Here is a 22534-nt window from a genome sequence, read left to right as displayed (position 1 = left end):
TGAAGACCTCCCTGGCGTCCTCGCCAAACGACCTCTACGGCTCCGTCTTAGTGTGACGCCGATTCTACAGGCTGGGCGGTTTCTAACGCAGTGAGGGAGGCGGGAGGAATGGAGCGTTCCTCTGCTGTCTCCCTCTGCCTGCCTCTCTGACTGTCTCTCCCTCTGCCTGTCTCTCTCTGCCTGTCTCTCGCTCTGCCTGCCTGTCTCTCCCTTTGCTGTCTCTCCCTCTGCCTGTCTCTCTCTCTGCCTGTCTCTCCCTCTGCCTGCCTCTCTGCCTGTCTCTCCCTTTGCTCCGTCTCTCCCTTTGCTGTCTCTCCCTCTGCCTGTCTCTCCCTTTGCTCCGTCTCCCTCTCTGCCTGTCTCTCCCTGTCTCTCTGACTGTCTCCCCCTTTGCTCCGTCTCCCTGACTCTCTCTGCCAGTCTCTCTGACTCTCTCCCTTTGCTCTGTCTCTCCCTCTGCATGTCTCTCCCTTTGCTCCGTCTCTCTCTCTGCCTGTCTCTCCCTCTGCCTGTCTCTCCCTTTGCTCCGTCTCTCTCTCTGCCTGTCTCTCCCTCTGCCTATCTCTCCCTTTGCTCCGTCTCTCTCTCTGCCAGTCTCTCCCTCTGCCTATCTCTCCCTTTGCTCCGTCTCTCTCTCTGCCTGTCTCTCCCTTTGCTCTGTCTCCCTCTCTGCCCGTCTCCCTCTCTAGGCCCTCAACTGTCCTGCAGATCACTTTCATAATGACAATCTAATAAATAATCAATTCAAAATATGTTAACACTTTGAGTCAGAGAATAAGAATTGCACGATCCTTCAAAGTGACATGAATACTATTTATTAAATTACAATGTGCACCAGTAGAAGCGCTGGGCACGGCTAGAGGTGTTTCGGTGGCCTCCCGCGCTGCCCTGTGAGACACTCCTCCATGGCTTGCAGCTCGTGCATCTCCGGGCAGTGGGGACCACAGTGCAGCAGCAGCAGGCTCTGAGCTCTGGGGATCACAGCCAGGGCGTCCGCAGGCTGGCCTCTGGGGAGGACCGCGAGGAAGAGGTCACACACATGATAGGGTTAGGGTAAGGGTTAACCACACAAGATAGGGTTAGGGTTAACCACACATGATAGGGTTAACCACAAATGATAGGGTAAGGGTTAACCACACAAGATAGGGTAAGGGTTAACCACACAAGATAGGGTTAGGGTTAACCACACAAAATAGGGTTAGGATTAACCACACATGATAGGGTTAGGGTAAGGGTTAACCACACAAGATAGGGTTAGGGTTAACCACACATTATAGGGTTAGGGTTAGGGTTAACCACACATGATAGGGTTAACCACACAAGATAGGGTTAGGTTTAGGGTTAGCCACAAAAGATAGGTTTAGGGTTAGGGTTAACCACACATGTTAGGGTTAGAGTTAGGGCTAGGGTTAGGGTTAACCACACATGATTGGGTTAGGGTTAATCACAAAAGATTAATATAAAGACTGCAGCTATTGGACTGCATGGAGGTTAGGGTTAGTCCGTGAGCAAGAAGCCTCTCAACTCAATATGGACATTGATCAACTCTGGGTAACGATGTCTGATAAATAACTTACCAATCAATATTAAGGAATAGAGTAATACAGACTCAGGATCTAGGTCTCCAAGTCCTTTCAAAGTGAGTTCTACTATACATCATAATTCATTAATAAGAGGGTAATAGCGGTGAGCTCACCCGTTGAAGTGGAGCTGGGCCAGTTTGAAGAGCTGGCGTCCCAGCTCCAGGCTCCGCCCCCCGTACTGAACCTCTGTGGCCACCGTACTGAGCTTCAGCTGGGTTGCAGCCCTCCTCCAATCACCTGCAGCACAACAAGGGGTTAACCGGATCACAGTTGAGAGGAGTCTCCAGTATGAGAGGACAGCTGGGCAGTAACCCCAACAGGTCTGAGTCTGCCCTCTAGTGGACGGACCAGCGTACCGCGGCTGTGTGTGAACCAACGTGTTGTATATTCACACTGCAGTAGTTATACAAACACAAGAAGGAGCAGGATAATGGTCCTACACTTGTACTTAAAGCACACCATATTTCTTAACATTTGAAGGTTGCAACTCTTTTTTTCCACCTTCAAGGTCTCTACTTCTAAAGCGTTCTAGGGTTAGGGTTAGGGTTCTAGGGTTAGGGTTCAAAGGGTTAGGGTTAGGACGGTGCTCCGACCCCGGGCAGCGTGAGCGCGGGCGAGGGCGTCTGCCAGCTCTCCCAGCAGGGGGTGGCTCTCAGAGAGCAGCGCTCCAGCGGCGCGGGACGCGCTGTTCAGCAACACCAGGGCCTCGTCTGAGGAGACACACAACACCATACTGAACAACACAACACCATACTGAACAACACAACATCACACTGCACACAACAGAACATAACATTGAACAACACAACATCATACTGAACAACACAACAACACAACACTGAACAACACAACACCATACTGAACAACACAACATCATACCAGCATCACACTGAACACAACAACACACAACACAACATAACACTGAACAACACAACATCATACCAACATCACACTGAACACAACACACTGAACAACACAACACCATACTGAACACAAAAACACAACACAACACCATACTGAACAACACAACACAACACTGAACAACACAACATCATACTGAACAACACAACATCATACCAACATCACACTGAACACAACAACACACAACAGAACATAACACTGAACAACACAACATCATACCAACATCACACTGAACACAACACACTGAACAACACCACACCATACTGAACAACACAACAGCACAACACTGAACAACACAACACCATACTGAACAACACAACACCATACTGAACAACACAACACTGAACAACACAACACAACACCATACTGAACAACACAACACTGAACAACACAACACAACACCATACTGAACAACACAACACAACACCATACTGAACAACACAACACCATACTGAACAACACAATATCATACCAACATCACACTGAACACAACAACACACGACAGAACATAACACTGAACAACACAACATCATACCAACATCACACTGAACACAACACACTGAACAACACAAAACCATACTGAACAACACAACAACACAACACTGAACAACACAACACCATACTGAACAACACAACATCATACCAACATCACACTGAACACAACAACACACAACAGAACATAACACTGAACAACACAACATCATACCAACATCACACTGAACACAACACACTGAACAACACAACACCATACTGAACAACACAACACTGAACAACACAACACCATACTGAACAACACAACACAACACTGAACAACACAACATCATACTGAACAACACAACATCATACCAACATCACACTGAACACAACAACACACAACAGAACATAACACTGAACAACACAACATCATACCAACATCACACTGAACACAACACACTGAACAACACAACACCATACTGAACAACACAACAACACAACACTGAACAACACAACACCATACTGAACAGCACAACATCATACTGAACAACACAACATCATACCAACATCACACTGAACACAACAAAACATAACACTGAACAACACAACATCATACCAACATCACACTGAACACAACACACTGAACAACACAACACCATACTGAACAACACAACAACACAACACTGAACAACACAACACCATACTGAACAACACAACACAACACTGAACAACACAACATCATACTGAACAACACAACATCATACCAACATCACACTGAACACAACAACACACAACACAACATAACACTGAACAACACAACATCATACCAACATCACACTGAACACAACACACTGAACAACACAACACCATACTGAACAACACAACAACACAACACTGAACAACACAACACCATACTGAACAGCACAACATCATACTGAACAACACAACATCATACCAACATCACACTGAACACAACAAAACATAACACTGAACAACACAACATCATACCAACATCACACTGAACACAACACACTGAAAAACACAACATCATACTGAACAACACAACAACACAACACTGAACAACACAACACCATACTGAACAACACAACACAACACTGAACAACACAACATCATACTGAACAACACAACATCATACTGAACAACACAACATCATACTGAACAACACATCATACTGAACAACACATCATACTGAACAACACAACATCATACTGAACAACACAACACCATACTGAACAACACAACATCATACTGAACAACACAACACCATACTGTGTGGCAACCCGGCCGTCGCCAATTAAGAAGATGAGGAGCACCAGAGGAACCGGTGGAGAAGCAGCTTAAATAGCTTTAACCCTAACCCTAACCCTAACCCTGCTTCTCCACTCATTCGGGGCGCTCTCAGCCATGTGGCTCGTGCTGAGAGGGAGCGACGGTCGCGGGAGAAGCCGGGAGCGGGAGCCATGCTGACCTCACCGACGGACCGGACCTGGAGGTCCCTCACCCTTTTTACCCCATAAGTGGAAGAACTTTCGTTGTCTTTTGTTTTACCTTTTTTAAGTGGTTATACGCAATAAAAACCGTTGACCCACACCCTATTTGGTCCGTCTCCTTCGGGAACCTCAGCCGCCGATGATCAGGGTTGCCACAACTGAACAACACAACATCATACTGAACAACACAACATCATACTGAACAACACCTCACAACATCACACTGAACAACACAACATCATACTGAACAACACAACAACACAACATCATACTGAACAACACCACACTGAACAACACAACACAACATCACACTGAACAGCACAACACCATACTGGACAACACAACATCATACCAACATCACACTGAACACAAGAACACACAACACAACATCATACTGAACAACACCCCACAACATCATACTGAACAACACAACAACACAACATCATACTGAACACAACACACAACAGAACATAACACTGAACAACAGGAGGTGGTGGAGGTGGACAGTGGGGGTGGAGGTGGTGGACAGTGGGGGTGGGGGTGGTGGACAGTGGGGGTGGAGGTGGTGGACAGTGGGGGTGGAGGTGGTGGACAGTGGGGGTGGAGGTGGTGGACAGTGGGGGTGGAGGTGGTGGACAGTGGGGGTGGAGGTGGTGGACAGTGGGGGTGGAGGTGGTGGACAGTGGGGGTGGAGGTGGTGGGCAGTGGGGGTGGAGGTGGTGGAGGTGGGGGTGGAGGTGGTGGACAGTGGGGGTGGAGGAGGTGGACAGTGGGGGTGGAGGTGGTGAACAGTGGGGGTGGAGGTGGTGGACAGTGGGGGTGGTGGACAGTGGGGGTGGAGGTGGACAGTGGGGGTGGAGGTGGTGGACAGTGGGGGTGGAGGTGGTGGACAGTGGGGGTGGAGGTGGTGGACAGTGGGGGTGGAGGACAGTGGGGGTGGAGGTGGACAGTGGGGGTGGAGGTGGTGGACAGTGGGGGTGGAGGTGGTGGACAGTGGGGGTGGAGGTGGTGGACAGTGGGGGTGGGGGTGGAGGTGGTGGACAGTGGGGGTGGAGGTGGTGGACAGTGGGGGTGGAGGTGGTGGACAGTGGGGGTGGAGGTGGTGGACAGTGGGGGTGGGGGTGGAGGTGGTGGACAGTGGGGGTGGAGGTGGTGGAGGTGGGGGTGGAGGCGGCCCTCACCTGGCCGGTCTCCGTCCAGGTGCCCCCCAGCCGTCTCCAGGTGACCCTTGACCTCCTGCAGTCTGAGGCTCAGCTCAGAGCAGCAGGGGGCCCGGCCGCAGACCGGCCCCCCCCTCCCGTCCGCACAGATCTGAGGACCACAGTGGACCCAGTCACATGATGCATAACACAGGCTGAACAACAGCCAACATGAGCCTCTTTAAATGATATAATATATATTAAATAATATAATACAGTGAACCCCGACTCCGCAGTGAGGTGCAGTGTGGAGTCAAACCTGCAGGGGGCTCCTGCACACCTCACACTGGAGGCCCTGGAGCTCCGTGCCTCCGGACGGGCCTCCAGACAGGCCTCCAGATGGGCCTCCAGACGGGCCTCCGGGCAGACCTCCAGACGGGCCTCCAGACGGGCCTCCAGATGGGCCTCCAGACGGGCCTCCAGACGGGCCTCCGGGCAGACCTCCGGGCAGACCTCCAGACAGGCCTCCAGACAGGCCTCCAGACAGGCCTCCAGACGGGCCTCCAGGCTGCTGGGAGCAGGCGGCGCAGCCACAGTGGAAGTAGTACTGCGCCAGCAGGAGGCGCTGGCGCTCAGCAGTCTGCATTCTGCTGCTGTGAGGACCTGAAGGAGGACAGGAGGCTCTTAGTCGTGTTGTTCTGCGGCTCTAGCCCCGTCAGCCCCACCAGCTGGTGGGGCTCCTCCATGTGGTAACGGGTGGTTGGAGTCAGAACTAATGACTGTTCTAAGAACTGTCCAGTGCACCAGCAGACTGGCCCAGTGATCTCTATTGCTATCCCACCGCCCCCCACTGATCAGCCTTATCATACAGGTCCTGATGCTTAGTGATCCTTAGTGACTAACCTCCCCCCCCGGCCCTCACCATAGCAGTGCAGGACCTCCTGTCCGGGAGCGATGTCCTCCGCCGCTCTGACGGCCAGTGTGACCCCTCCGGGGGGCCCTGCTGGGGGGGGGCTGAACTGCAGGCTGGTGTTGGGGCGGCAGCCGTGGTTGAGGAGGCTGAGGGCGGGGAACAGAGCGCTGGCGAGTTGGACCTCGTGCACGGCCTGAACCCTGGAGCCCCCGGCACCTGGAGGAGGAGAAGTACTGGAGGAAAGGTCTCTGATGGATGTCCCTCTGAACAGGCTTGATGTGTCCAACAGTGTTCCCCTCTCACCCTCTGCGCCCAACGACCAACACTGAGGGCCGTATGACTAACACTGAGGGCCCAACGACCAACACCGAGGGCCCTATGACCAACACCAAGGGCCCTATGACCAACACCGAGGGCCCAACGACCAACACCGAGGGCCCAACGACCAACACCGAGGGCCCAACGACCAACACCGAGGGCCCTATGACCAACACAGAGGGCCCTATGACCAACACCGAGGGCCCAACGACCAACACCGAGGGCCCTACGACCAACACCGAGGGCCCTACGACCAACACCGAGGGCCCTACGACCAACACCGAGGGCCCTATGACCAACACCGAGGGCCCTATGACCAACACCGAGGGCCCTATGACCAACACCGAGGGCCCAACGACCAACACCGAGGGCCCTATGACCAACACCGAGGGCCCTATGACCAACACCGAGGGCCCAACGACCAACACCGAGGGCCCTATGACCAACACCGAGGGCCCTATGACCAACACCGAGGGCCCAACGACCAACACCGAGGGCCCAACGACCAACACCGAGGGCCCAACGACCAACACCGAGGGCCCAACGACCAACACCGAGGGCCCTACGACCATGACCAACACCGAGGGCCCAACGACCAACACCGAGGGCCCTATGTTAACGCTCCGAAACGCAAGTGAGAAGCGCCAAGCGCAAGTAGCTCTGTGGGCGGTTCTACGGCGATGTCGCTTGTTTAGCGGCGCGAAAAATGACTCTTGCGCCCGGACCTAATCTAAAAAGGGTTGGTCTGAAGTAGCTCATTAACCGTAGGTGTGGTTTGGGCGTAACGTGCAACAAACCAATGAGAGTGCCAGCTCCCATCCCCTTTAAGAGCCATGAGCGCATTTGAATCTGACAAGTTGATATTTTGACAGCACGTCTGCAGTCTCCGATGAGACAGATGCACATGAATTACAAACTTCAAATGGCTCAGTTTATGGCTAAATAATATGGCCTAATTAACGCATGGAATAAGGTTTTCTTCCACAACTTCAGAAATACTGAGTCCTCAAATAAATGTTGACAAATTTTGGTTCTATTTAATGATATACGCGATACATTATAAACATTGTTTTCTTATCAGTATTGTATGCATTATCGTTATCAACTTGTGTTCCTAATATGCATTTACGTCTTTAGTTTGCGTGTATTTAAACAGATGGACGCACACACACGCGCCCACTCGAGTGTGCGCCTGCTCGAGTGATACACATACACACACGCGTGCACGCATTCATACATACTTTTAAACACTCACTCGCGGAAAACCATGTTTTCTCACGATCAAATACTCTTCAATCCTAAAAGTTATGAGCATGTACACGATGTCTGTGTCAAGAAAATATGTGTTTGCTGTACGGTGTTTGCAGATACATTGATTTAAAACTACAACTTATTAACGCTGTATCAGGTGTTCTTTCCCTAATAATTTACCAAGAATGTGAGGCTAGGTAGATGAGAGAAGCAAAGTGTATGTGCGAGGTGCACAAGCAACATTATGCTTGCGCCCTTAAAATAGCATCTGAACAACACCGACTTTAAACCAGGTATTTCCTGGTTTGTGGCGCAAGTGGTTTCTGAAACTGCAAGATAGCACCAGGGAACGTTTGCGCCAGAACACGCCTCCTCCTTTCGCCGAGCCGCCCCTGGGGGCACAAGATCATTCCCTAATTTACCGACACGTGACGCAGGAGGGAAAAGAACGCTCTGTGCCAGTTGCAGACTAGCAACGATACATGCGCCAGTGATTAAGTCAATTGCGCCGGATGCAAGACAGGGCCCCAAAAGAGTTAGGGTTAGGGTTAGGGTTAACCCTAACCAACACCAGAAGAGGTAAGCTGCTCCTACCTTCAGCCTGGAGGACGCTGACCGCCTGCGCGTTACACCTCAGCTGCAGCATGTGCCTTAGAACTACACTACCCAGCAGCCAGTGCTCTGGGAGCCAGCCTGCGTCTTCTTGGCTGAGGTTCGTCCGAGGGGAACCGCCGCCGCCCCAAGAGGTGGGCGGCGGCCCCGCCCGCCTCAGCTTCAGGAAGAGGGTCGCTATGGTGACCGCGCACAGGAAGCGTAGCTCGGGGCTCTGGCGACCCAGGTGATGGAGCAGGCGGTAGACGCTGACGTAGACGTCAGAAGAGTGGCCTTCGTCCGTGGCGGGCGAAGCGTCAACGGAGACGCCGCCCGGAAGCTTTGGTCCGGATGATTCCCGTTCCGTGACCGATTTCCGCGCCCTCTGGACATTCTCCCACCCCGCCTTCAGCGCCACCCGGAGCGCCAGCTGGGACATCAGCCCCGTCACGGCCAGCTCCGCTCCGACGGGGCACTCCCAGCGGTGGTGCTCCTCCCGGGCCCCTTGGCGGCAGGCCTCCGAGCAGTAGCGGCTGTAGCAGCATCCCTCGCAGGGCAGGGTGCTCAGGGTCTCACGGAGACACCGGTGACATCGCCGCTCCTCCGTCCCGAAGGACGCCGCTTCCACCTGGTTCCTCCTCCCCGGCTTCCCTTTGAGGGCCTCGGTCCCGGGTACGAGGACGCAGCTGTAGGGCTGGTCTACCATGATCAGCCCCCCTGCTGCCACCCCTTCAGTGGCCACCAGATGTCTCCCTTTTTCTGGGTGGAAGTAGACCGACACGCAGGGGGAGATCTGAGCGCCGGGATCCCCACTAGCGACCACCCGGTGTTCAGATGGAGACGGGTCGTCGTGGGGGCCGTCCTTCCCCCCTGAGTCTTTAGGCTCCGCCCCCCCCCCCTCAGACAGCCGTCCCAGGCACTGCCCCCGCCGGCCCTCCAGCTTGGGCCTCAGGTGAGGAGGATAGCCGTGCTGCAGGGCACTGGCCACGTCGGCCAGGGCCTCCTGGGAGTAGAGACCGGTCAGAAGAAAGATAATAGACAAGATATAGAATGATGATAACAGAGGAGATGAACCAGCTGAGCCAGAGGATGACACACAAACGTAAAGGAGCCATTCTCTACATCGTGCTCCACTCCATCAGGACTTCAAAGTCATTGTTAAGTGTCGTAGAGTACCATATTAAGCGCTATGTAAATTTAATTTATTATTTATTATTATTGTTAGTTACTTAAAGGGGTGGTTCTGGATTTTGGACATCCGACCTCATTTCCAAGTGAGCCAGTGTGTTATTTATCATTGGAGACCGTTTCCAACACGTTTAATTCAGTCCTTCTAGTTGAGGAGATTGCTGGTGCTAGGCTAGAGTCTTACCCACTCCACAGTACACCCGAGGCAAATAAATCATAACGCCAGATTATCGATGTAAATGCCTTTGTTGGTAGAATAATGATAGAAATAAAATTATATCCATGCATCGCAATGATCGCATTAAAGTTTGAGGGACTACTTTCTCAGCAGCAGCGGAATTTTCCTTTGCTTGGTCAAACTTAGCAGCCAATTCACTACAACAGAAAGTAAACTGAGAAGCGCACAAGTTGGGACATGGTAGGTGCCAACATAATATCAGTCTGCCGCTGCCGTAGCCTGCTTCCAACTACAGGGAAGTATAAACTACTAACTATCCGCAAAGAATAGTTTTATTTTCATCATTATTCTATCAATACAAACATTTACATCGATAGTCTGGTGTTATAATTGATTTAACCTCGGGTGTAGAAACACACTAGCTCACTTGGAAATGAGGTCCGATGTCCTAAATCCAGAACTACCCCTTTAATTACTATTGGTACAAATTTGTGAAAAACATTGAAATTAAACTGACTGATACATAACTGTATTATACACTGAACACCCTGAAAACAGATGTTCAGAGAGTCTTAATCATTCATCATTTACATTTAGGGCATTTAGCAGACGCTTTTATCCAAAGCGACTTACAATAAGTACATTTGTCATAAGAAGTGCATCAATATATCGCTGTCGGTACAGAAAGGATGTTCATAGAACCAAGTGCAAGTACAACAATCGCTAGGCTAACCAATTCCCCGTGTTACAGCCACGATAGCAGTACTATCTACTATCTATTCAGACTCTCTGACCTGGTACCGCTGTAAATGGAAGAGCGACGCAGACCGGTTGGCATAGCACAGAGAGAGCTGCTCTGAGCCCCGGGGGGAAGAACACACACCCTGCAACACAGAGACCACAGCAATGTAAACAGTGGAGCACTGAACACACACCCTGCAACACAGAGACCACAGCACTGTGAACGGTGAAGCACTGAACACACACCCTGCAACACAGAGACCACAGCAATGTAAACAGTGGAGCACTGAACACACACCCTGCAACACAGAGACCACAGCACTGTGAACGGTGAAGCACTGAACACAGTACTAGCAAAGTCATAACAGTCATAGTGTTTCTTACTATACTGTCCCATAGTACTGAACAGTCAGTGTTTCTTTCTATACTGTCCCATAGTACTGAACAGTCATAGTGTTTCTTTCTATACTGTCCCATAGTACTGAAGAGTCATAATGTTTCTTTCTATACTGTCCCATAGTACTGAAAAGTCCTAGGCTGCATCCGAATACTTAGTACATACTATTTCTGTCCAGTGTCTACTACTTGACCAGACTACACTTGACTGTGTAGTACGGTCTACAGCTATGCGTAGAACGCCTCCGAACGCTTCCGAACACCGCCGAAACTCCACCGGATGTTTGGAGATGACGTATCTCCCCCCAGATGGCGGCAAAATGTACCTGTTTTCCGTCTTGTTATCGTTGCTATTAAATAAAAAAATTCTCTTTCTCCGCGAACGGCTCTTGAAATGGATATCGCTGCTAGAAGGCGTCGTCGTCGGTCATCTCGTAGAGCGACTTACCGGCAGGTTATGATGTAAATATGTGGACATTTGGTAAGTCATTTTTTTGGAATAATAAAATGACTTGTAATAATACATTTACAGTTATTTGTTACTCCGTGAAAAAGACGATTGAAGTTAATTTTTCCTTTTTTATTGAACACACACACACACACACACACACACACACACACAAATAAAAAGCCGCTGTTGGTGGTGTCGGGTCAGCCATCTCTTCTTCGTTTGTTACCAGACTCCGGTTGCATTGTGGGATAGCGTAGTGAGGTCCGTGGTTTACTTCGGCGGTAGTACGCATTCGGAAACGTGTTCCGTACTACAGAATGCGTACTGAGTATTCGGACGCGCTATATTTTTCGCATACTACAAAATGCATACTATATAGTATGCAAGTATGAGTATTCGGATGCAGCCCTAGTGTTTCGTTAAATACTGTCAGGAAGTAGAGCAACATGTACTTATTTATATTCCCTCTGTTAATGAAGTAGTCTCCTTAAAGTCAGTGGATATTTGAATGGCAATACAACGTTGGCAATAATATAAAATTAATGAATAAAGTAACAATAAAATTAATGTGATTCCTGCACCATTTGACAGCTGTGTGCAGCTGTGAGCTCATCCCAGTAGCGGTTCACCTGTGAGTAGTGTAGCGGCGGTGTAGCTGTTCACCTGTGAGTAGTGTAGCGGTTCACCTGTGAGTAGTGTAGCGGCGGTGTAGCTGTTCACCTGTGAGTAGTGTAGTGGTTCACCTGTGAGTAGTGTAGCGGTGGTGTAGCGGGTCACCCGTGAGTAGTGTAGCTTGGTGTAGCGGTTCACCTGTGAGTAGTGTAGCGGTGGTGTAGTGGTTTACCTGTGAGTAGTGTAGCGTGGTGTAGCGGGTCACCTGTGAGTAGTGTAGCGGGTCACCTGTGAGTAGTGTAGTGGTGGTGTAGCGGTCACCTGTGAGTAGTGTAGCGGCGGTGTAGCGGTTCACCTATGAGTAGTATAGCGGTTCACCTGTGAGTAGTGTAGCGGTCACCTGTGAGTAGTGTAGTGGCGGTGTAGCGGTTCACCTATGAGTAGTATAGCGGTTCACCTGTGAGTAGTGTAGCGGTGGTGTAGCGGGTCACCTGTGAGTAGTGTAGCGGTGGTGTAGCAGTTCACCTGTGAGTAGTGTAGTGGCGGTGTAGCGGTTCACCTGTGAGTAGTGTAGCGGCGGTGTAGCTGTTCACCTGTGAGTAGTGTAGCGGGTCACCTGTGAGTAGTGTAGCGGGTCACCTGTGAGCAGTGTTGCGGTGGTGTAGCGGGTCACCTGTGAGTAGTGTAGCGTGGTGTAGCGGGTCACCTGTGAGCAGTGTAGCGGTGGTGTAGCGGGTCACCTGTGAGCAGTGTTGCGGTGGTGTAGCGGGTCACCTGTGAGTAGTGTAGCGTGGTGTAGCGGGTCACCTGTGAGTAGGGTAGCGGTGGTGTAGCGGTTCACCTGTGAGTAGTGTAGCGCAGCAGCTGTGTAGTCTCTGATCTGGAAGCTGCTGTTTCCACGCTCCCTGCAGAGGGCAGCTCGCGCTGCGTCCTTCTGCACCCGGTAACCCTTGGCGATCCCTTGCAGAACATCCACATCTTCTTCACTGCTGGAAGAAGCAGAAACCATTAACAGCATTCAGGGAATAACCAGTCCACTAAATCCCCAAACCACTGCTTTCTGCTTCTGCCTTGTTACCATCAGGACTCCTGGTGCTTTAAGTTACCTTTACACATAGCTCGATAATAATTACTGTCCCTATACATCACTACTTAATACTATACACACTATTCAATAAAGTGTCAATGTTAATGCTGGGATTAGGTGCTCAACAGAGCGAGAGGTTAAATATGATATATATTATTATACAATATTATAAAACGATATGTAAATAGATCAGTGCATGTTTGGCGTTAAGAGAGTTCATCCAAATAACATGTGTGCTGCTTGTGAGTTAAAGCAGGGTTACTACAGAAAATAGTTTAGTTGATGCACTTTATCCGATGTGAAGCTTACTAGCCACTCAATAGATAATGACACTGAGAGAAGCAGCGATGACATCCATCCTCATCACACCAGTCTCCTCACGGTGTCATCACATCCCATCTGTCTCCTCACGTTGTCATCACACCCCATCAGTCTCCCTCACGTTGTCATCACATCCCATCAGTCTCCTCACGTTGTCTGTTCAGCAGCGAACTTGAAGACAGCGTCGATGTCCTGCAGGGATGTGAACCTCCGCCGGTCCCCAGGAGAAAGTCCTCTCCACCGCTGGGCAACATGCTCCTGCCACGGAACACGTGGAATGTCCATCCTGAAGCGTATAGAGAGAGAGATATTTCGATATGTATGTATATATCTTAATAAGCTCTTATAATGAACTACTCATTGAGTAACTTCTAACATTGTCACGTGTAAAATCAGGAAGTGATTTACAGTCTCCCGCACAACCGTCAAACTAATGTATAAAAGCCATCGATAATATTCCGGTTATAATTTTGGTCTTCAGAGTAAAAGCCGCTTCGTCTTTAGCCCCGTCCTGTTCAACGCCCGAGTCGCTACTTACTACTTTCCGACTACTACTTTGAAGAACCATTTATTTCATCCCGGAAGTGTAGTTCTGCTCCTGTTAGTTGAGCCGACGAAATCAACACAAACAGAAACATGATCAAGCCACAAGGGGGCGATAGAGGTGTGTGTTAGATATTAAACACTTATATTATCTTATAGTATGTGTCATGAGAGAGTTATATTATATTAAAGTATTTGTTGATATTAAACACTTCTATTATATTATAGTATGTGTTATATATTAAAGACTTCTATTATATTACACTGTGTGTTAGATATTAAAGAGTTATATTATATTATAGTATGTGTTACAGATTAAAGACTTATAGATATATTACTGTATGAGTCAGATGTTAAACACTTGTATTATATTATAGTATGGGTTAGATATTAAAGAGTTCTATTATATTATAGTTTGCGTAAGATATTAAACACTTCTATTATATTATAGTATGTGTTAGATATTAAAGACTTATTTTTTGTTATTGTATGTGTTAGATATTAAAGTATTCGATTATGTTATAGTATGTGTAAGATATTAAAGATTGATATTATATTATAGCAGGTGTTCGATTTTAAACACTTCTATTGTATTATAGTATTTGTTACATATTAGTCTTCGATTATGTTGTAGTATGTGTTAGATATGAAACACTTCTATTATATTATAGTATGTGTTGCATATTAAACACTTCTATTATATTATAGTATGTGTTGCATATTAAACACTTCTATTATATTATAGTATGTGTTCGATTTGAAAGAGTTCTATTAAGTTAAAGTATGTGTTAGATATTAAAGACTTATATTATGTTATAGCATGTGTTTGATTTTATCTTAAAGATTGTATTATGTTGTAATATGTGTTCGATATTAAAGACTTCTATTATATTCAAGTATGTGTTTGATTTGATATCGAAAACGTATGTTATATTCTAGTCTATTGTTATCACTAAGTGAACTAACCAGTCAGTAGCAGAGCTCTGTGTTCACTAAGTGAACTAACCAGTCCGTACCTGACATCTGTGTTCACTAAGTGAACTAACCAGTCAGTAGCAGACCTCTGTGTTCACTAAGTGAACTAACCAGTCAGTACCCGACATCTGTGTTCACTAAGTAAACTAACCAGTCAGTACCCGACATCTGTGTTCACTAAGTGAACTAACCAGTCAGTACCCGACATCTGTGTTCACTAAGTGAACTAACCAATCAGTAGCAGACATCTGTGTTCACTAAGTGAACTAACCAGTCAGTACCCGACATCTGTGTTCACTAAGTTAACTAGGTAGAGAAAGGGTCTGCTTTCCTCTGTTAATCATGTGAAGACACTGCCTGTGTCTATTTCAAATCATCTAATCAATGTCATAAAGATCTAGTAAATTCACAGCTTTTAGGGAAGGAAGTCCGTCATTGAATCAGGAAATAACATCTGTGACCACTGGCATCTCAGGTGAGAGATTCCATCACTTACTATTTCCAAAGACAACACAATCTAATGGGACCTTCAAACCCTGGGTGGGTACCTTTCCAAATGACCATATAATCATTATCATGACCTTAGTTTCAGTCAGTTGTTCTGTACAGTCAATTACTCAGAAGTCAAACATTGATTTTGCTTCGTGTCGGATACATCCCCACAGAACTGAGGTAAAGACATGTGCTGGGTGCATAATGGGCAGCCAGTCGGTTTGTGGGAGGGTCTGTATGAGTGTTTGTGTGTGTGTGTGTGTGTGTGTGTGTGTGTGTGTGTGTGTGTGTGTGTGTGTGTGTGTGTGTGTGTGTGTGTGTGTGCGTGTGGGTATGTGCCAACACAAAGGTCTAAAGTCGCGCTTTGTTATGAAAAAATATAGATTTAAATTGTGCTCTGCTCTGTGTTCTGCTCTGTGTTCTGCTCTGATAAGAGAACAGATCTCTGTTCTTGTAAGAGAACAGAGATCTGTTCTGAGCAGCCCTCTTTGTTCTCCAGCAGGCCACCCTTCAGGCCACTGAGCGGCGGGAACTTACGTTCCTAACCCTACCCCTAACCAAGACCCCACTGGCCCTGGGTTAGCCCAACCCTAACCCTAACCCTCAACCCACACCCCATAGGCCCTGGGTTAGCCCAACCCTAACCCTAACCCCATAGGCCCTGGGTTAGCCCAACCCTAACCCTACACCCACACCCCACAGGCCCTGGGTTAGCCCAACCCTAACCCCACAGGCCCCGGGTTAGCCCAACCCTAACCCACACCCCACAGGCCCTGGGTTAGCCCAACCCTAACCCTGATCCCACAGGCCCTTGGTTAGCCCAACCCTAACCCCACAGGCCCCGGGTTAGCCCAACCCTAACCCTGATCCCACAGGCCCTGGGTTAGCCCAACCCTAACCCTATCTCTAACCCCACAGGCCTCTCTGGTGAAAGGACTCCCCATCTCCAGCCTCAACCTTGACCAGAATAAGGGATGCTGTTTGTCTGACATAAACACAATTGTCCTCTCACTCACCCACAATCCAAAGTGGTCTTGTTTTTCCCCTGCTGTTTGGTGTGCTGTTCCAGGTACCACCCTCCCCATCGGACTGATCAGACACACCTGCAGCCCCTCAGCAATCACGTGGATTGCTATAAAGCTGCAGGGATGAAAGCAGACGTGGCCAGTGGGCCAGATAGGCGACCAGAGTGTGGTCGCTGTCGGTCGCGAGTCGGAGCTACGTGGGCTCTTCGTCGTGGCATTGCTCCCTCAGTGGAGGGATAGTGTTGTTGTTTGCTCCCTCAGTGGAGGGATAGTGTTGTTGTTTGCTCCCTCAGTGGAGGGATAGTGTTGTTGGTTGCTCCCTCAGTGGAGGGATAGTGTTGTTGGTTGCTCCCTCAGTGGAGGGATAGTGTTGTTGGTTGCTCCCTCAGTGGAGGGATAGTGTTGTTGGTTGCTCCCTCAGTGGAGGGATAGTGTTGTTGGTTGCTCCCTCAGTGGAGGGATAGTGTTGTTGGTTGCTCCCTCAGTGGAGGGATAGTGCTATTGGTTGCTCCCTCAGTGGAGGGATAGTGTTGTTGTTTGCTCCCTCAGTGGAGGGATAGTGTTGTTGGTTGCTCCCTCAGTGGAGGGATAGTGTTGTTGGTTGCTCCCTCAGTGGAGGGATAGTGTTGTTGGTTGCTCCCTCAGTGGAGGGATAGTGTTGTTGGTTGCTCCCTCAGTGGAGGGATAGTGTTGTTGGTTGCTCCCTCAGTGGAGGGATAGTGTTGTTGGTTGCTCCCTCAGTGGAGGGATAGTGCTATTGGTTCTTTTCTGTGTTAAAATAAGACTCATTTATGCAATAAATGGTATATTGGTTGAAACCCTGCTACTCTCGTCTGTCCTTTAAACACCCGGTTTATATTAATTGTTGCCCCCCCCTTCCCCCTGGACACCAACGGGGTGGGTCGTAACAATTGGGGGCTCGTCCGGGATAGTGCGTTTTTTTTTGTGTGTGCGTCTGCGTGCCTGCGTCTGCGTGCCTGCGTGTGTGTACCTGCCTGTGTGTACCTGCGTTATTTTTTGTGTGCGTCTGCATGCCTACGTCTGCGTGCCTGCGTGTGCGTACCTGCGTGTGCGTACCTGCGTGTGTGTACCTGCGTGTGTGTACCTGCATTTTTTTTTGTGTGCGTCTGCATGCCTACGTCTGCGTGCCTGCGTGTGCGTACCTGCGTGTGTGTACCTGCGTGTGTGTACCTGCGTTTTTTTTTGTGTGCGTCTGCGTGCCTGCGTCTGCGTGCCTGCGTCTGCGTGCGTACCTGCGTGTGCGTACCTGCGTGTGCGTACCTGCGTGTGCGTACCTGCGTGTGCGTACCTGCGTGTGCGTACCTGCATGTGCGTACCTGCGTGTGCGTACCTGCGTGTGTGTACCTGCGTGTACATGCATTTGGGTAGAAAAGAATTGAGAGTCTGTCTGTCTATGTGTGTGTGTGTGTGCACCTGCATTACATCAGTTTTTCAGACCAAATGTTGAATAAAATGTCAAATTTGAAGGCACGAGTCCTCCACTCACCGTGAGACTGCTCTTAGGTCTAGTGAGACGCGTGTTCCACGTGCTGGTACATCTTTCTCTAGTCCTAAGACAGATAGGCAATGTTTTTTCTGTCAGAGGACTGACCATTTAGTTGCCGACTGCAATGCGTGGAAACGTAGGCAGCAGACGGCAACTTCAAATTCTGATGGTCCTGATTCTGTGTAGTGTGCTTTAGCAGGGATCGTGCTTAATGTAGCAAACTTGGTTTGCACTTATGGGAGGGGGTGTTACGTGTGTGTGTTTTTCCCCTGCTGTTTGGTGTGCTGTTCCAGGTACCACCCTCCCCATCGGACTGATCAGACACACCTGCAGCCTCTCAGCAATCACGTGGATTGCTATAAAGCTGCAGGGATGAAAGCAGACGTGGCCAGTGGGCCAGATAGGCGACCAGAGTGTGGTCGCTGTCGGTCGCGAGTCGGAGCTACGTGGGCTCTTCGTCGTGGCATTGCTCCCTCAGTGGAGGGATAGTGTTGTTGGTTGCTCCCTCAGTGGAGGGATAGTGTTGTTGGTTGCTCCCTCAGTGGAGGGATAGTGTTGTTTTTTGCTCCCTCAGTGGAGGGATAGTGTTGTTGGTTGCTCCCTCAGTGGAGGGATAGTGTTGTTGGTTGCTCCCTCAGTGGAGGGATAGTGTTATTGGTTATTTTCTGTGTTAAAATAAGACTCATTTATGCAATAAATGGTATATTGGTTGAAACCCTGCTACTCTCGTCTGTCCTTTAAACACCCGGTTTTATATTAATTGTTGCCCCCCCCTTCCCCCTGGACACCAACGGGGTGGGTCGTAACAGGTCCCAATAGCCGCTTCAATCCCCGAAAGGCTGTGTCTCTCACAGCATTTCACCCAGTGTCACATTATCAATAATTGGAGAATACTTAAGTTGTTAGCATTAACTTACTTCACCGCACCGGGCTCAAATTATAATTTGAGAGGGTGATTATCACGGAGGAATAATCGTTGTTAATTTTCCTTAGTTGGAGTGGTCTAAAAGCTGAAACATATTTTATTGGTTTGTTGGTTTTTCGATCAAGCTACCCAGGGATGCACTTGTAGTTTTTGGAGGGTAAATGTATCTGGCTCATACAAAGATAGGAGATGATGTGTGTAAAACTAGAACAAATATGGTTGTTCAAATAAGGAAAGGGGAAGAGGAAACCTAAAGAACACATGTAGGCGTGGTTCCACCCCACGTATTGAGAGCTTCAACTCATCTTTGGGCCAAAGTCAGTTGTTTTGTCTGTTGTTCTGATCCAAACATTTGGAAAATGTCCCGTACTACGTAAAGTTGAAAAATAAACATAATTGTCATGAATGATCCTGTTGCCACTAGGATTTAAATGTCTCCGACTTTATTAGCGCTGGGTCCTCCTGGTCCTCCATCAGTCCTCCTGGTCCTCCATTAGTCCTCCTGGTCCTCCATTAGTCCTCCTGGTCCTCCATTAGTCCTCATAGTCCTCCATTAGTCCTCCTGGTCCTCCTGGTCCTCCATTAGTCCTCCTGGTCCTCCATTAGTCCTCCTGGTCCTCCATTATTCCTCCATTAGTCCTCCTGGTCCTCCTGGTCCTCCATTAGTCCTCTTGGTCCTCCATTAGTCCTCCTGGTCCTCCATCAGTCCTCCATTAGTCCTCCTGGTCCTCCATTAGTCCTCCATTAGTCCTCCTGGTCCTCCTGGTCCTCCATTAGTCCTCCTGGTCCTCCATTAGTCCTCCTGGTCCTCCATTAGTCCTCCTGGTCCTCCATTAGTCTTCCTGGTCCTCCATTATTCCTCCATTAGTCCTCTTGGTCCTCCATTAGTCCTCCTGGTCCTCCATCAGTCCTCCATTAGTCCTCCTGGTCCTCCATTAGTCCTCCATTAGTCCTCCTGGTCCTCCTGGTCCTCCATTAGTCCTCCTGGTCCTCCATTAATCCTCCTGGTCCTCCATCAGTCCTCCATTATTCCTCCTGGTCCTCCTGGTCCTCCATTAGTCCTCCTGGTCCTCCATCAGTCCTCCTGGTCCTCCATTAGTCCCCCTGGTCCTCCATTAGTCCTCCTGGTCCTCCATTAGTCCTCCTGGTCCTCCAGTAGTCCTCCATTAGTCCTCCTGGTCCTCCATTAGTCCTCCTGGTCCTCCATTAGTCCTCCATTAGTCCTCCTGGTCCTCCATTAGTCCTCCATTAGTCTTCATAGTCCTCCATTAGTCCTCCTGGTCCTCCATTAGTCCTCCATTAGTCCTCCTGGTCCTCCATTAGCCCTCCTGGTCCTCAATTAGTCCTCCTGGTCCTCCATTAGTCCTCCTGGTCCTCCATCAGTCTTCCTGGTCCTCCATTTGTCCTCCATTGGTCCTCCTGGTCTTCCATTAGTCCTCCTGGTCCTCCATTAGTCTTCCTGGTCCTCCTTGTCCTCCATTAGTCCTCCATTAGTCCTCCTGGTCCTCCTTTAGTCCTCCTAGTCCTCCTGGTCCTCCATTAGTCCTCCTGGTCCTCAGAGAGAGAGAGAGAAAGGGAGCCCAGGCAGTGAGACAGACAGACAGACAGATAGACAGACAGACAGGTTGAAGTGAAGGCCATGATGCCTTTGCTGCTGTTTAGTAACATCGTCGAGGAGGCGCTAATTGTCCCGTAGCGGCCATAGAGCTGGGTGTAGCGGTCTTATCCCCGAGCAGGACGGAGTCACCCCCGGCCAGCAGCTGTTCTCGTGATAGGGGATTTAATTGCTAGCAAACGTTTCGTATGAATATCCCCCCGTTCACATCATCAGTGTGTTGAGAAGGCAGTGCTGCCACACACTGCTACTGGGCTGATTGGGTCAGGGAGGGCATGTTGTAACACATCCAGTGGTAACACATCCAGTTCTTACACATCCAGTGGTAAAACATCCAATGGTAACACACCCAATGGTGACACACCCAATTATAACACATCCAGTGGTAACCCATCCAGTGGTAACTTGTACAGCGGTAACACATCCAGTTCTTACACATCCAGTGGTAACACACCCAGTGGTAACACACCCACTTATAACACATCCTGTGGTAACACATCCAATGGTAACACACCCAATGGTAACGCATCCAGTGGTAACACACCCAGTGGTAAAACACCCACTTATAACACATCCAGTGGTAACACATCCAATGGTAACACACCCACTTATAACACATCCAGTGGTAACACATCCAGTGGTAACACATCCAATGGTAACACACCCACTTATAACACATCCAGTGGTAACACATCCAGTGGTAACACATCCAGTTATTTCACATCCAGTGGTAACACATCCAATGGTAACACACCCAATGGTGACACACAAACTTATACCACATCCAGCGGTAACATATCCAGTTGTAACACATCCACTTATACCACATCCAGTGGTAACACATCCAGTGGTAACACATCCACTTATACCACATCCAGTGGTAACACATCCAGTTGTGCGGCGGCCCACACAAGCCTCGTTCTAGTCGTGTTTGTTGATCCGAGGAGGCGGCCAGGGCTCTGTAGGGTCGTGACCTTTAACCTCTTTAGTCAGTCATGCCTTCTGCACCACAGCATCATTATATTACAGGAGAACAGGCCAGTTCTGCTCCCTAATTAGTTGAGCAGTGTGACATTATGCTCGTTAAACAAGTTTTGCACATTAGACAATCTGCACAGCCATAGTCATGCTTCACAGACGGCCAAATGAGATTGTATGTGCTCGAACTAAAGCAGACGCTCTGTGAGGTGTGGTTCTCTGGGCAGGTGTATAGCAGACGCTCTGTAAGGTGTGGTTCTCTGGGCAGGTGTATAGCAGATGCTCTGTAAGGTGTGGTTCTCTGGGCAGGTTTACTGAAGCTGACGCTCTGTAAGGTGTGGTTCTCCTCTGTAAGGTGTGGTTCTCTGGGCAGGTGTACTGAAGCAGACGCTCTGTAAGGTGTGGTTCTCTGGGTAGGTGTATAGCAGACACTCTGTAAGGTGTGGTTCTCTGGTGAGGTGTACTGCATCTCCAAGGCCACCATGACGATGGCCAAGAAGGTCTCCTTGCTCACCAACGCCCCCTTAGATGAGTCTCCACGCCCACAGCGGGGGACGGAGAGGAGGGGAGGTGGTCCCTCCTAACCCTAACCCTAACCGCCAACCTGCTGAACAGAAGACGTTAGTAAAGAGAGGAGCCCAGGAGGGTGCGTCCCATAACCCTTTAGGGTTAGGGTTAACCCAACCTGCTGAACAGAAGACGTTAGTAAAGAGAGGAGCCCAGGAGGGTGCGTCCCATAACCCTTTAGGGTTAGGGTTAGGGTTACTCCAACCTGCTGAACAGAAGACGTTAGTAAAGA

At 49.2% G+C, this 22534-nt stretch overlaps 1 protein-coding gene across 6 annotated transcripts; it reads right to left on the bottom strand.

Annotated features, from left to right (window-relative positions):
- Positions 1-795: 795 nt before the first annotated feature.
- smyd4 (SET and MYND domain containing 4) lies at positions 796-14293 on the bottom strand. 6 transcript variants are annotated; one of them, XM_056595290.1, is made up of 11 exons: positions 14052-14182; positions 13827-13961; positions 13109-13256; positions 10862-10951; positions 8705-9704; positions 6551-6757; positions 5948-6291; positions 5671-5800; positions 2177-2293; positions 1697-1820; positions 796-1007 (listed from the first exon to the last, which is right to left on the bottom strand). In XM_056595290.1, coding segments are annotated over exons 1-11 (2448 nt in total). In that variant the 5' UTR covers positions 14054-14182; the 3' UTR covers positions 796-856. The 6 variants fall into 6 exon arrangements, with proteins under 6 accessions (XP_056451265.1, XP_056451267.1, XP_056451266.1 ...); XM_056595292.1 differs by having other exon boundaries at positions 799-1007; positions 13109-13253; positions 14052-14241; XM_056595291.1 differs by lacking the exon at positions 14052-14182 and adding an exon at positions 14214-14293 and having other exon boundaries at positions 807-1007.
- Positions 14294-22534: the final 8241 nt, after the last annotated feature.

The sequence above is a fragment of the Gadus chalcogrammus genome, chromosome 7 (assembly GCF_026213295.1).
Source record: "Gadus chalcogrammus isolate NIFS_2021 chromosome 7, NIFS_Gcha_1.0, whole genome shotgun sequence".
In the NCBI taxonomy this organism is placed as follows: Eukaryota; Metazoa; Chordata; class Actinopteri; order Gadiformes; family Gadidae; genus Gadus; species Gadus chalcogrammus.
This window is presented reverse-complemented; position numbering and strand designations above follow the sequence as displayed.

Bases quoted from the DNA above. Each gene is read 5' to 3' on its own strand.
- smyd4 (XM_056595290.1), bottom strand. The intron at 6,292-6,550 runs GTGAGGGCCGGG...GTCCTCCTTCAG, and splicing joins GGAGGTCCTGCACTGCTATG to GTCCTCACAGCAGCAGAATG. The intron at 2,294-5,670 runs GTGAGGGCCGCC...GTGTCTCCTCAG, and splicing joins CCTGGACGGAGACCGGCCAG to ACGAGGCCCTGGTGTTGCTG.